At 35.3% G+C, this 16,193-nt stretch overlaps 1 protein-coding gene across 49 annotated transcripts in view; it reads left to right on the forward strand.

Annotated features, from left to right (window-relative positions):
- Rims2 (regulating synaptic membrane exocytosis 2) overlaps positions 1–16,193 on the forward strand; it is a 465,628-nt gene that overhangs the window by 262,260 nt on the left and 187,175 nt on the right. For all 49 annotated transcript variants that reach the window (XM_076911301.1, XM_076911289.1, XM_076911291.1 and 46 more), the window contains 2 exons: positions 501–672; positions 2,874–3,027. In XM_076911301.1, coding sequence (XP_076767416.1) covers positions 501–672; positions 2,874–3,027 — 326 coding nt within the window. The remainder of the gene's footprint in view (positions 1–500; positions 673–2,873; positions 3,028–16,193) is intronic.

Consider the following 16,193-nt stretch of genomic DNA (forward strand, 5'->3'; position numbering starts at 1 on the left):
CTGTCAACATAATTACCCTCTGTTTCCATCAGACATGATTTTGCCTACCTTACAAAGAAGCAGTATTCTATGTCTTTAAAAACAGGGTTTAGGGTTTTCTTTTCATCTTTCTTTCTCTCTTTCTTTCTTTCTTTCTTTCTTTCTTTCTTTCTTTCTTTCTTTCTTTCTTTCTTGTCAAAAAAAGCAATTAGTATTTTACATTTGAGAAAAAATATTCTTAAAATGTATTCTTAAAATAATTCTTCACAGTTGCTCCCTTAGCTACTTTCATGAAGTAAACATTTGCAATTTATGTATTTTCTGTTTACAGTTAACTTTCTGCAGCTTAAGTGAAGAGGTTTATTTTAGCTGATACATTGATTAAGTCACAGCATGACAAGTCATAGTTTAGCAGGGACTTTAAACCTTATTTGTCTTTTTCCCTGAGAAACTTTAAATTGATAAAATATAGAGTAAAAACCTTGCATGTAAGTTTGCATATTTTGTTTTTATTAAAATAGTGATAAAAACAAGAGAAGAACAAAAACAGTCAAGAAAACTTTGGAACCCAAATGGAACCAGACTTTCATTTATTCTCCTGTCCACCGAAGAGAATTCCGGGAACGAATGCTGGAGATTACCCTTTGGGACCAAGCTCGAGTTCGAGAAGAAGAGAGTGAATTCTTAGGAGAGGTACCTGGAAGAAGTTTCAGTTGAAGCTTCTCAGACCTTTTTGTTGTTTACATGACTGTTATCAGTAGAGTCAAAATTTTAAATGTCTTAATTTAGCAGAGCAAATTCACTGCTTTGAGATAAAACTGAACAATACTAAAGAAAACAATGTTTTTAAAGATTCTTAGCAAAGCTGGGTATATCAGTAGTAATCTCTGCGTATGACCTCAGCTCCTAGGGAGGCTGAGCATTTGATGTGAGAATTGAAGTACAGTGAGGGTAACATGGTGAGGCTCAGTCTCAAAACCAGAAACTAATACCAAAACAAATAAACCCCCATAATAATAAAGGGCTGGGAAGGATCTTACTATGTGAAGGCAAAGGTTTGATTTGCAATCGATAGATACACTGTTGCCTTGTGCAGTGTTTTCAGCTTTTGTTATTTTATTCCTTGATTATTGTGTAAGCCATATACTGTATTGGGCATTTTTTTCTATGGGTTTACCTCAAGAGTTTGGACCTCATTGTGGACTAGATATTGCTGTGATGAGAAGAATGTAGGGATATATAATGTAGTAGGAATCTATAATTGCTGTACTAGACTGCAGTGTCCCCAAAGAGGTATTTACAAGATTAGAAGTTTACATGTCAGAGAGAATCACAAGGCATGAGGATGGTGAGTTTGGGTCAACTCTCTGAAACTGACAGGGAGGAAAGGAAGCTTCAGAGTTAAAAGGACAGGGAGCATGTTCCCTACTTGAGGTAATCCCGTGAGTAATGGGAGCCAGTGAAAGGTTTAAGCAAAGTTTGTCTAAATGTGAGTTGAGAAAAATATTTCCAGTTGTAATGCAGAGAACAAAGGGAAGAGGGATGAGAGATGAAGACACTGTCTTGCTGTTTGCGTATGTTACTGAGAAGTCAGTTGCGTCAGTCGTTTTTTTAGTCTACCTATTTTTCCTGATTAAATGAAAGAAGAATAGCATGGATAAAATAAAAAGAATGGGATGCGAACTGAATGATGTCAGTTATAGAGTTAGAAGCCTATTAATCATTTGGATAGAAGGATCATGCCGTTCTTGGAAACAATAACTCTAGCCAGTGGCCTGTCTGCATTTCTGATAGTTTCACTTTCTAGCTGTGTGTCCAGCAGGGTGATCTGTCCTGCATGAGTTTCTTTCTCAAGCCAAGTGTAAATAATGATAATATCCAGTTCAAGTTTAGTAGAAGGATTAAATAAGTATAATATGTGTTAACATGGCATCGTAGTGCCTCTAATATTGAAAATGTACAGGGAACATTTAGACCTAGTAAAAGAACAGCATTTGCCTATTTACTTGTAGCTCAATAGCACAGTAACTTATCATTTTATCTTCACACGGTAGATCTGCATAGTATACACAAGCTCGGTCATACTTGCATGATGATCTCAAGGAAAACAAAGTCATTTCTACAAACTGATTTCTCTTATAATTAAAAAAATCATATTATACCATCATCCATAGATGATATGGCACACATTCAAACACCAGTTCTTGCCTTTCTCTGTTTGTTTCTAACTGACATATGACAGCTATACATTATTAGTTAATGATGTGATGTTCTGGTTTTGAACTATCAGTGGTATGGTTCAGTGCACATAAAGTTTTAAGGAAGAAAACTTACTTCATTTTAATCTCTGTTAGTAACAGCTTATCTGACCTTAAGTCATTTTTACCTATTTTTAGCTTTAGAATCCTTTTCTGTATGGCAAATAGAGTCATTTTTATTCATAATACAAATAAATAATGTGGCATGGTTGGTTGTTAATAATTAACTTTTCTTCTCATTTATCAATCATTATGAAATTACTATTATACTAGGAACTGTAAATTAAAATGCTTTTTGAGTTTGAAAATAAAAGAAAAAAATCAGTTATCATGGTCAGCTTAAAAATAAAAATTGCTATTTCTTTTGCATAAAATATTGTAAATTTAATATTGTCTTGGTTGGATAGTCAAGGTCTATATAATTAATGTAGCTAAGTATTTAAAATATAAAATGACTAAAACATTAGAAAAATTCTGATTTAGTTACTGTCAAAACATTGCTGACAATTTGGCAACATTAAATATCTATTGCTTTGTTGTAACAGAACTACTATGACACTATTACAAACGTTATAAGGCTATTGAAGAGATTTCATCCTTATTGGTGTAACAGGCCTTTGTGCCTTTGGTCCATAGATCTTAATTGAGTTGGAAACAGCTCTGGTAGATGACGAGCCACACTGGTACAGACTTCAGACCCACGACGTCTCCTCATTGCCACTCCCTCACCCTTCCCCATATATGCCACGGAGGCAGCTCCATGGAGAGAGCCCAACACGCAGGTTGCAAAGTAAGTTTTGCAAGCTTTATCATAGCTTATCGAATGTTTCTAATTGTGATTGTACATCTGACAGAGTGAAAACAGCATTATAATTGATAATGAGCATTTGTTAGTGTTTCCACGGCTACTATTGTGATTTTTAATAATTTAAAACAGTAACATCAGGTTATAAGCATTCATGTGCACAATATTAAAATCATTCTAGTTGCATATTATATGATATAACATCAAATATACACAGTGTTTTGGAGCTGTTAGTATTTAGAGTCTAAAATGTTGGAACGAGTTGGCTAATATAATAAAGCTTGGTCCTGTAGCTGTAGATACCTAACAGCATGGAGCTGTGTAAAGCATGCTACCTCATCATATGGTTGTAGAAATTCTACGTTTAGTGGCTGGGGAGCTGGCTGGGAGTAAAGTGTTCTGCAACCAGAGGGAGCGAATTGAAATTCCATGCAACTACATGAGCAGTTGGCACACACTTAGAGTTCCAGCTCTGTGAAAGCCAACACAGGCAGATCCCTGAGGTTCACTGCAGAGCCACCCCAGCCCTTCTGGTGAGCCCAGATTCGGTGAGAAACCTTATCTCACACAGTGGTATCCAGTTGACTTCTGACCTCCACACATGTGCACATTGCCTATGTACCCATCCATGTATGTGCATATGAACATATAACACTTATATCCACATGTGTGCATGCCCACATGCATATGCACATGCACACACAGGCACACACACATACTGGATTGATCGACTTCAAATACAAACCAGTATGAATGTTCTTGTTTTAATTACTAGCAACTGTATCAGGCCAGTCTACATTAGCTTTGTACAATTTAATAGTGCTCTTGAAGATTGAAAAAACGCTACACCTGGCTTCTCCTCCACCTCTTAAGTTGTGTTTTTCTGACAAATAAGTGGTAGAGACATGAGAGGAAGGCTTGCTGCTCTCACTGTCCTGTGTGAGCTGTGTTCTTTTTTTGTGGTCACATTTCTGTCAGGTGTTAGCTGACTGGCATCAGTGAGATCTCATAAATGTGCAGTTATACGCACAAAACACGTTGTTATTTGCTGGTTGTGAGAAGCATACCTGATGGTCACAACTGCTTTCTGGATAAAGCACCTCCTTTCTGCTCAAGTGGCTTGAATTAGAAATCTGCGAGTGCTGGATACGTATAAAATGAAGATCTGTCCTCTGAGAGTCACAGAAAAGCCCAGAGGAGCATCTTCATTCTCTTAAAAAATAATTCTTTTTAATAAGTATAATTTTATTTCCACTAAGCACCATATCTTAATTTAAAATAATTTTTACAGTTCCTTTTTAACCTCCTGAGACCATAAACACTTGTGTATTCCTATTTGTAAGTGCTATTACAACCTACTTTGTTAGAATAATTACATTATTACAATGAAATTGTCTATTCTTCTGGCTACTATAATCTATTTAGTTCATTCTTTTTAAAATGCAGAGGACAGTCGGCTACTACATGACATTGTTAGTGTGACTCACTGTGTACTAATTCATATACATGAAGCAAACAGGCTGCTCATGCTGACCAGCATGCCCTTTTTTATAGCTGCGCTCTCTTCTCTACTGCTTCGGTTGTTATTTGCAGTTATGAATATGTTTGAGGATTCTCGGCCTCAATCTCTTCAATTCCTCCATGTTTACTCCCAGGCCAAGCTTTGTCGTCCTTTACTTTAAGGCCTTTCTGACAGAACTCTGGTAGTTTGTGTGTTTATACTTGAATTTCTTATAGATTTTAGTTAATATATTCCATCTGCTTTTTGGTTTTAGTTTGTTATATTTTCCCATTTAACTTTCTTTGAAATCTCCTTCCCTTTAAACATAGGAACATTAAGTACATGTCAAGCTTGTGGGTTTTGATGCTGTGACTGACCCACAACACATTATTTAGATAGAGGTATAACTCTTTCACCAACTTGAACAGAATTACATTCTGTTTAAAAAATTATATGTGATGCTGAGATACCTTAAAAGTCCTCTTAATAGAGGTTTCAGGAAGCCAAAGAAAGGATGGCATTCAAAAATATCCCTTAGATTTTTATCCACATTGATCTTTACGGAAGTGTCCCAAGTTACAGTGGTTATGTGAACCCAGGTTTGAGCACAGTGATTTCTCCTGACACTGGCTGCCCTGGGGCTTCATTCCTACATGGTGGCTACAGCGTTTGAGTTACTTTACTGTGACATTCAAATATTAATGTACTCTAGAACTTTCCAGAGACTAAGACTTTGTTATTCACAAAGCATCTTTAATCATGGTCTTTACTGATGATAGTGGATGCTGAAACCTCAATGTGCTCTGAGTCCCTCCAGAGCAACCTCTTTCTCCAGGCTGCTCTCCCGTGTAACCTCAGCCCTCCTTAGAGTGGTCATTTATCATTATCATGATAAGATGCTAATATAACTAGAGTTAGGAAAAGTCAGTTTGTTTTCAATCCTGAAGCACATACCCTTAATTAGGAAAAAAAAAACCAAAACAAACTACTGTAGTTTTAGTATCTTTTTAAAATATTGTGGGAAAAAATACTTGGAAAGAAAAACCAAGTATCATAACAGTATCATAATTAGTCTCCTTCTGTCTCTGTCTCTCTGTCTCTATCTCACTCTCTGTCTCTCCCTCTCTCTTTCTCTGTATGAGAGTATGAGTGTATGTGTGTGTGTGTGTGTGTGTATGTGTGTGTGTGTGTGCGTGTGTGTGTAAAACCTACTGTAGAATGGAGTGGTATATATAAGTCATATGAGCTTTGAAGAGTACTTTAGAGATATTGAAGATAGGAACTATGGTAAATATTTTAGTTAGCCCTCCCCCCCAAAAAAAACCACTATGGTTTTACTAAATAGAGAAGAGAAAAGTAGTTAACCAATTTGTAAGAATACATAATACAATATGAGGATCATTAGATATAAAAATTATATAGATTACTATTACATTTATTTTAAATGAAATTTTTGGGAGGTGAGTTTGAAATCTAATAATATAAGTGACTGTCCTGGTCAAGCGTGATATTTACAATTTGTGCTTATTTCATTGTTGTTAGTTGTTTTAATCCTAACCTAACCTATTGCATTCAATTCTTAGTTAATGAAAATATGACCTCTAAATTTTACAATATTTACAAAGCTCTTAGTCTACTAGTTTTTGTTTCTTGGTCTGTAGTTACACATTTATTCTCTTGAGAAATGGTTTCTTGTACTTTTTATACTGTTCCCACTGTGTTGCAGATACTGTGGCTAGAAACAAAGTTCTGTTTTATTCCTACAAAATAGCTTATGTAATTGATCTGCTATGTAGGCTTCCAACAGAACACATCAGTCTTGTGAAAAGTTGACAAATACACTGTTTACACATTTGGAAACTTCAGGTTAGAATTATCATTACACTTTTGAAACTTTAATTTAAAACAGTATTAGAAAATCAACCTCCTTAATAACTTGTTACTACAGTAAATTACATTCCCTCCAGTAGACATAGCAATTGTATCACAAAAAGAAGGAACAAAATTTATCTCTTTACTTTTTGATGATTTTCATACATTCTTAGATGGTATTAAAATATTTAAGTAACTGTATCCTTCAAATTTTGAATGGTTGCTTTTCAACATTCTTAAAAGGAAATCAACTTTAAATTATCCATCTTTAAAATTCAGAATTCCAAAATGAGTGATATTTTTCAATGGTTCATCTAATTTCAGTTCCTTAGTGGTTAAATGTTCTCTGTCTAGTAATTACCACTTGAATTTCAGATTATATAATATGTCTATATTCCTGACAGTAGTGCTATGGCACAGGTATAAATAGATTGTGATTTTGTGTATCTTTCTTAATTTCTGCTCTTAGCTTATAATTCAACTAGTCAGATTTTCTATTAACTTAATTTTAAGTTGTATTCATATATAATTCATTTCTATCTTATTCTGAACTAGTCTGGCATTTTTACTTTTTAACACATTGAACTTTATTATCTGTAGTATAGATATAAGATTTCCACAGTTCTTCTGCCAGTAACAATTTTTAGTTGTATTTTGACATTACTTCCACATTGTTTTACAGATAAAACCTTATGTTCGTATAATTCAGGTAAACATAGCATGTGTGCTATTGAATGCATGTATTCATATGCGCAGTGTGGTTTTCTTTGTTGGTTTGTGTTTTGTTTGGCTATTGTGTATATAGTAATCCCTAACTAACTTGACAAGAGTGTTAGAGTGTTTCCTTTACTGCCTGTGGGAAATTTCCAGTATTTTCATGTTTATGCACTTGTTATTTTAATATTAAAACTTGTTTTTTTAAAACAAAATATATTTCAATGTGTTTAAATAATCTTTCATATAGTATTATTTAATCAATAATATATATATATATATATACACTGTTTTATAAAATAAATGATTTATTTTTAAATTTTGATTTATTTTTGAGTTTGTAGGTGTGTGTGTGCCATGTGGTGTATGTGAAGGTCACAGTGTAACTTGAGAGAGTCAGAGCCCACCTTCATCCGTGGTTCAGTAACAGAGCAGCTCGTCCAGCTTGCTGACAAAGGGCCCCATGGAGTTATCTTGGTGTCTAAAAATGGAAATAATTTTTAATGTTTTTACTTATGGGTAGCTGTTGTTAAAAATCATAAGCATTCTTTAATTAAAATGCACTGAAGCTGCCTTTGCTCATCTGCTGTGGTAGTCTGTCCTAGAACCCCAACGTTTGGGACACAGAAGCAGCTCTGTACAGGTCCTCGGTTGTCCTTGGCTATGTGCAGATGGTGAGACCGGTCTAAACAGTACCCAAACCTGTTTCCAAAACCAAACAAACCAACTTGCTATAGAGTTTACTTTCTAAAAGCATTTTAAAATAAAATAAATAAAAATAGATAAGAAAATAAAATAATAAAAACAGAGTGAACTTACTGTAGCACTGTAGTGTATCATGCCAATATATTGTACTCTGATGTTAAAATGTTTAACTGGTCACTTACATTGACTTTTGATGACTTGTAGTTGGAAAATATTTTAATATGTTTAACATAACATAGTTACACAGACACACAAATACACATGTGTGCATTCGAGTAGAGGTTTAGTTGTTGGAAAGGAGGATAATGAAATTAAGAAATAATTTACATACATACATACAAACAAATGCACGTGCAATGTACATGAAAATACAAATGAACAAATACAATTTTAAAAAGAAATGAATTACTGATATGTCACAAGATGAAAAATCTCAAAGAAAGACAGTATACATACAGCATTTGCATTGCTGTGCTAAGAAGTGGAGATAGAGAGTGCAATACAGACTAACACAGAAGGCTCAGTGGGAAAGATGACAACAGAAGGGATTAGTGAGATTAGAAGCAAATGATTGTAAAACAAGTCAGTTTTGTGTAAATAAATATCAATGTCAGATTAATGATTGAGCTCTATCAGCAAGTGTATGTCAGTCAATTGAACACAGATAATATAGATAAGTCCTTAGCAAAGGGGGTTCATAAATGTCTGATTAGTAAGAAAAAAGGGTTGAACATTATGTGTTGATATTTTTATTATACTAAAGATGTAAGGCATTGTTTAGATCATCCCAAACAAATGAAACTATTTTAGTTTTTACACAAAATACTAAAATTCCCCCTGATTATTTACAAAGGAAGCAACTTTTCCAAGGAAAGAACTCTATAGAAAAAATTACTCCCGAGTGTAAATGTCAAGAAACTTAATTGTACAACAGTTAGCAAAAAACCAAACGGAACCAAAAAACCATAATGTATAAACATGCTAGTCACATTTAAAGGTAAAAAGAGAAACACTGCCTTTTAATATGTGATTATTAGACTTTAACTTTTTAGTGTTTAGTATTTCTGAAACTTTCTTAAGTTCTAAGTTGTCTGCTGCAATCATCCTATTGTTCAGATATTTTTGAAATGAAGTATTCTATAACCAGTCATTTAAGATGTAATTTCCTGTAGATTTTGAGTAGGTTTTCTATTAGGTAAAAGAGTTTGCTGCCTAACTCATTAGAAAAAAAATCATTGTTATATGTAGGTGATAGGTTATTTTAGAAACATTGTGAAATAGGATAAACTAAGAAAACAAAAGCTATTTGCATATGCCTATGCTTTAATACACAGAAAATTTACATAATTTGTTACAGTGACTGTTAATTTTTATGATTATATCTAACAAACATTGTATAAATGTTCTGTTGGAAAAGTTAGTATTTTATTAAGTAATATTAAGAAACAATAAGAAATAAAGAATTAGGGGTCTAACCCAAGTCACTTTGGCCTATTTGAGTACAGATTCCATACAGTACTGATCCTATCTGATGTCTTCTTAGAAACTGATGGGCAGATTCTAAATATATAGAAAATTAAAGGTCAGGGTCAGGAAGAATATTTGCAACAGGATAGGGAGAAGAAAGCTAAGCTCAGACGCCAGCCTTCGCTGTATCGGCTTAGTGTGCAGTTGCTGTGAATAGGAGCCTTCAGCAGAGTTAGATATGTCACAATGGTTGCGGGCCATCAGATAATAGATGAAGTTGGATCTTTGTCTTTTATGTTGTACCATAAATCAATGTCTAGGTAAATTAATGTCTAGGATTTGATTTTATTAAATTTCATTTAAGAACAAAACAGAAATTAAAATTCATAAACATAGAGATAATTTTGTAGCCAGTGAGCTAATGAATTAGTAAGATGAAGTGCCAATTAATAGGGAATACATATTCTTCGCATATACAGATAGTTTGAGTAAGTTCCTGTTCATATTTGAAAAAGACATATTATAAAATTTAAAGTGCATATAAGGAAAAAGGCTTCCGTCTTTTCTAAAGTCTGCTTCTGTGTATGAATCACTTAGCAGCCTCTATCTTCCACAGTGAATGTGCTCAGAGACTCAGACTTTTTAATTTTTTCTAACATAGGAACATACTACACATGTCTTTATTTTTAATCTTTTTTTGTTTGTTTTTCAAGAAAGGGTTTCTTTGTGTAATCCTAGCTGTCCTATAAATAGCTCAGTAGACCAGGCTGGTCTCGAACACAGAGACCAACCTGCCTCTGTCACCACTGTCCAGCTGCTTTTAATCTTTTTTAAGTGGTTGTATTGGATTGTTTTGGTTTTCTGAGAGAGAGGCTTATGGTGAATTCTCAGCTAGTTAAGACTAGCTTAAACTTAAAATCCTACTGCCTCACTGTCCTGAGTGCTGCAGATACAGGTATGGGCTACCACACCCAGACGATGTAAGGTCCCACATGTATGCTGTATCTAACTTGTTTCCTCCAAATTATATAAAACATTTAAAATTATAGCAGCACACACTGAGTGACTCACAGCCTCACCTGCCCACATTAGCTCTTGTGTGTGTCTATGAGAGAGAGAGACAGACAGACAGACAGACACCGATGGAGAGAGACAGGGAAAGACGGGGAGAGAGAGAATGTGTGTTGGCATATAACTGTACTTCTTTCAAATTAGTTATTTCATTTATAGTTTGAAAGAAATTGCCTGATTTTTTTGCCAGTTAGTTTGCATTCGACCCCTGTCTTCTAGCATAATTTCCTTGTTCTGCTTTGTTCTTGCCCCATACCCTTCTATTCCTGCTGGTACTCCAACTCAGGACCTCCCATGCTAGCGTGAACTGTAAGATGGAACTACAACCCTAGTTCCGATTTTGTTCTTTAAGAACATTAAACACTTTTTCAAATGAAGTTAGAAACTAGCTCTGCTTTTCTGAATACATTTCCATTCACCTTCATTACTAATGTAAAAGTTAGCTATATTTAAAATCCTATCACTTAATTCTTTTAGTCTTCTGACAATGTTACTGCATTATGTGTGGCCTGTGGTTTGAAAGAAAGTCTCTTAATGCGTCAATCCTTTTTTTATTTGTGTGTTTCTATTTGATTAATTAATTAATTTCTATTCACTTCACATCTGAATATCAGCTTCCTCCTCCTTCCACTCCTCCCTCGCAGCTCCTCCACCCACTTTCCCTTCCTTTTCTACTCTGAGAAGAAGACGCTCTGAATATTTCCCCCACCCAACCCCAAAACATCAGGGCCCAGCATATCCTCTCTCAGGACAAGGCAGCCCAGTTAGGGGAACAGGACCCACAGACAGGCGGCAAATTGAGTGACAGCTCCCACTCTAGTTGTTGGGGGATGCCCATGATGTCAAAGCTGTACCTCTGCTACATATGTGAATTGGGTCTAGGTCCAGTTCATGCTCACTATTTGGTTGGTGGTTTGATCTCTGGGAGCCTCGAAGGTCCCAGGTTAGTCCACTCTGGTGGTTTTCCTGTAGAGTCCCTATCCTCTTTGGGTTCCTCCTTCCTTCCAATGACTTCCACAAGACTTCTTGAGCTTCATCTAGTGTTTGACTGTGGGGCTCAGTATCTGTTTCAGTCAGCTACTGACTGGAGCCTCTCAGTGTCAGGGGTTGGCTCTTGCCCATATAATGGGTCTCAATTTGGAATAGTCATTAGTTGGCCATTCTCTCCATCTCTGTTCTTTGTCTCTAAACATTTTGCAGGCAGGACACACTAAGTCAAAGGTTTTGTGAATGGGTTGCTGTTCTCTTCCTCTACTAGAAGTCCTGCCTGGATATGGGTAGTGGGCATTTCAGGTTCCATATTCCCCACTGCGAGGACTCCCAGCTAGAGTCACCTCCCAGGTCCCAGGTCTCTGGCATGTCCTAGAAATGTCTGCCCTTTGCCCACAGCTGATTCCATTCTCTCTTTCCTTCTCTCCCTACACCTGATCCCTGCCTCCAGTCCCTCCTTCCTCCCTGTCCCCTCTCCCCACCTAGATCTCTTCACCAAGGTCACACACACACACACACACACACACACACGTTATTTCCCCTTCTGAGTAAGATTCGACCAGCCTCCCTTGGGTCCTCCATGTTATTCAGGTTCCTTAGGGGTATGGATTATAGACTGGTTCCCCTGTACTTTAGGGTAAAATCTAGTTATAAGTGAGTACATAGTTTGCATGTCTTTTGGGGTCTGTGTCACCTCACTCAGGATATTTTTTACTTCCATTCATTCTCCTGCAAAACTCATTATGTCCTCGTTTTTAATACCTTATAGTATTTCATTGTGTAAATGAGCCACATTTCTTCATCCATTCTTCAATTGAGTGACATCTAGGTTGTTTCCAGTTTCTGCCTATGAAGAATAAAGCTGCTATGAACATAGTTAAGCAAGTATCCCTGGGGTATAGTGAGGGATCTTTTGGGTATATGCTCAAGAGTGGTATATCTTGATCTTGAAGTAGAACAATTCCTATTTTTCTGAGAAGCCACCAGATTGATTTTCAGAGTGGTTGTGCAAGTTTGCAATGCCACCAGCAATGGAGGAGTGTTCCCCTTGCTTTTCATCCTTGCCAGCATGTGCTGTTGCTTGAGTTTTTGATCTTAGCCATTTTGATGGGTGTAAGGTGGAATATCCTAATTATGTTGATTTGCATTTCACTGATGACTAAGGACTTTAAACATTTCCTTAAGTGTTTCTTGGCCATTTGAGATTCCTCTGTTGAGAATTCTTTGTTTAGCTCTCTCTGTATTCTATTTTTTAAATTGGGTTATTTGGGTTGTTAGTGTCTAACCATTTGCAGGATTGGGGAATATCTTTTCCCAATGTATAGGCTGCCATTTTGTCCTGTTGAGGGTGTTCTTTGACTTAACAGAAGCTTTTCAGTCTCATGTGGTTCCACTTATTAATTGTTGATCTTAGTGCCTGAGCTGTTTGGTATTCTGTTCAGGAAGTTGTCTCTTGTACCAGTGAATTCACTTTCTGTTCTATCTGATTTTGTGTATCTGGTTTTATGTTGAAGTCTTTGCTCCACTAAGAATTGAATTTTGGGCAGTGTGATAAATATAATCTATTTTCATTCTTTTATATGCAGACATCCAGTTAGTTCAGCAGCATTTGTTGCAGATGCTTTCTTTATTCCATTGTGTGATTTTGGCTTCATTGTCAAAAATCAAGTGTTCATAGGTATGTGGGTTACTTTTGTGTCATCAATTCCACTGATCAATGGTCAACATGTATGTTTCAGTACCAATACCATGTGGTTTTTATCAATACTCCTCTGTAGTACAGCCTAAGGTCAGGGATGGCCATTCCTCTCAAAATTTTTTTATTGTTCAGTATTGGGTTTGTTTTTATCCTGGGTTTTTGGGTTGTTTATTTTGCTTTTGTTTTGCTTTTTGTTTTTCCATATGAAGTTGATAATTGTTCTTTGATCTCCTTTTGTTGTCTTACTGCTCTAGCTAGATCTTCAAGTACTATATCAAGTCAGTCTTGTCCCTGATTTTAGTGGAATTACTTAAGTTTTTCTATATTTAATTTTATGTTGGCTACTTGGCTACTGGCTTGAGATACACACACACACACATATATATATGTATATGTATACACACACACACATATATATATATATGTATATGTATACACACACACACATATATATGTATATGTATACACACACACACATATATATATGTATATGTATACACACACACATATATATATGTATATGTATACACACACACATATATATGTATATGTATACACACACACACACATATATATGTATATGTATACACACACACACATATATATATGTATATGTATACACACACACATATATATATGTATATGTATACACACACACATATATATATGTATATGTATACACACACACATATATATATGTATATGTATATGTATACACACACACATATATATGTATATGTATACACACACACACATATATATATGTATATGTATACACACACATATATATGTATATGTATACACACACACATATATATATGTATATGTATACACACACATATGTATATGTATACACACACACACACATATATATATATGTATATGTATACACACACACACATATATATGTATACACACACACACATATATATATGTATATGTATACACACACACATATATATGTATACACACACATATATATATATGTATATGTATACACACACACACATATATGTATATGTATACACACACACATATATATATATGAATATGTATACACACACACATATATATATGTATATGTATACACACACACACACATATATGTATATGTATACACACACACACACACACATATATATATGTATATGTATACACACACACACACATATATATATGTATATGTATACACACACACACACACACACACACACACACACACACACAAATAAATTAGGTATGTGCCTTGTGTCCCTGATTTTTAACATGAAGGGCTGTTGGATGTTATCAAAGGGTATTTTAGCATCTAATGAGATAATCATATTTTTTCTCTCGGTTTGTTTATATGTTGTTTTACATTGATGGATTTTCATATATTGAACCACCCCTGCATCCTTAGATTGAAGCCTGCTTGATCATGGTAGATAATGTCTTTGATAATGCTTTTGGATTAGGTTTACAAATATTTTATTGAGTATTTTTGCATCAATAAATATAAGGAAAATTGGTCTGAATTTCTCTTTGTTTTAAGGTTTTGTGTGGTTTAGGTATCAGAATGACTGTGGCCTCATAGAATGAGGTTTATAATGTTCCTTCTGTTTCTATTTTGTTAAATAATTTGAGGAGTGTTGGTATTAGCTCTTCTTTGAAAATCTCGTAAAATTCTGTGCTAAAATCATCTGGGCTTGTTTGTTTTGTTTTGTTTTGTTTTGTTTTGTTTGTGTGTGGTTGGGAATCCTTTAATGACTGCTTCTGTTTACTTAGGGGTTATAGGACTATTTAGATAGTTTATCTCATCTTGATTTAACTTTGGTAAGTGGTACCTGTCTAGAAAGTCATCCATTTCATTTAGAGTTTTAAATTTTATGTAATGTAAGCTTTTGAAGTAAGAGTTAATGATTCTTTGAATTTCGTCAATGTCTATGGTTACATCTCTTCATTTCTGAGCTTGTTAATTTGGGCTTGTTAATAATTCCTATTGTCACCAAGCCCCTGGGATTGCAGGTAGAGTTGGTCCTCTCTGTTTTAGCAGTCTTCCAGCCATACAGGTAGATCTGCTGGACTGTGATGGGTTCATGCTGCTGGTTGTTGGGGAGGGGGGGTGCAGGCCTCTAGGGTAGAGCTGGTGATCCCTCATGGTTGCAGGCCTCTGTTTATCCTGTCCATAGCTGGTCTCTAGCAGTGGAGGCCCCTTGCTGGAGATGACTAGAGCAGACTTTTATGGTCCTGAACAAATTGTCTCAGAAAATAGCATGTGATAAATATTTCTATTTTTAAAGGAATATATATGCCCTTGATCCAAAGCCTGAAGGTAAGAACAAGAAGAATCACCTGCTAATAAAGAATGCAAATATGCTTGATGAAACATCATTAAATTCCACAAAGTAACACTAATTTATATATATATATATATACATATATATATATATGTAATCAAGTTATTAAATCATAAAAACTATGCTCAATATAATACAAAAATATATTAATTCAAAGCTAATCTCTACTCCTTTTAGACTGGTAATACTAAGTCGTCAGCCAGGAGATCAGCTACATGTAAGGATCAAGTAACAGAGAGACTGAACCGCTTTTACCTATGCATTTAGGAACACACACACACACACACACACACACACACACACACACACACACACACACACACTTAAGAACCGGAGGCTATGAATTTGAAAAGCAGTAAAGCCTGGGAGGCAACGTGGGAGAGCTTGGAGGAAGGAAAGGGAAGAGAGAAACGGTGTGCTTATAATCTCAAAAAAACAAAAATTAAAAATCAATTTGAAACAAGATTAATAAGAGAACCATAACACAGAAGAGCTCTATGAGTATTTCCAAAGCCCCAGAAACTCAGGTCAAACATTCAGGGAAACCCACTGACCACATATTCTAATGTCCTCTCTGCTCCCTGTTCATTTTTCCAGGTTTGCTTTAGAAAAAAAACATTTCTAGAATATGATATAACAGTAGTAAAAGCACTTCCACCAACCAAGAGCATGATGTTTTCACATTAACTCCTCTGGGGCTACACTGTATTCCCAAGGATTTAGTAAGCTCCTGAATATCCTGCCCATTCCCAGAGCAAAGCAGTGGGTTTTCAGACTACAGACCTGAGCAATGAGA

Source organism: Arvicanthis niloticus, chromosome 13, assembly GCF_011762505.2.
Source record: "Arvicanthis niloticus isolate mArvNil1 chromosome 13, mArvNil1.pat.X, whole genome shotgun sequence".
Taxonomy (NCBI): Eukaryota; Metazoa; Chordata; class Mammalia; order Rodentia; family Muridae; genus Arvicanthis; species Arvicanthis niloticus.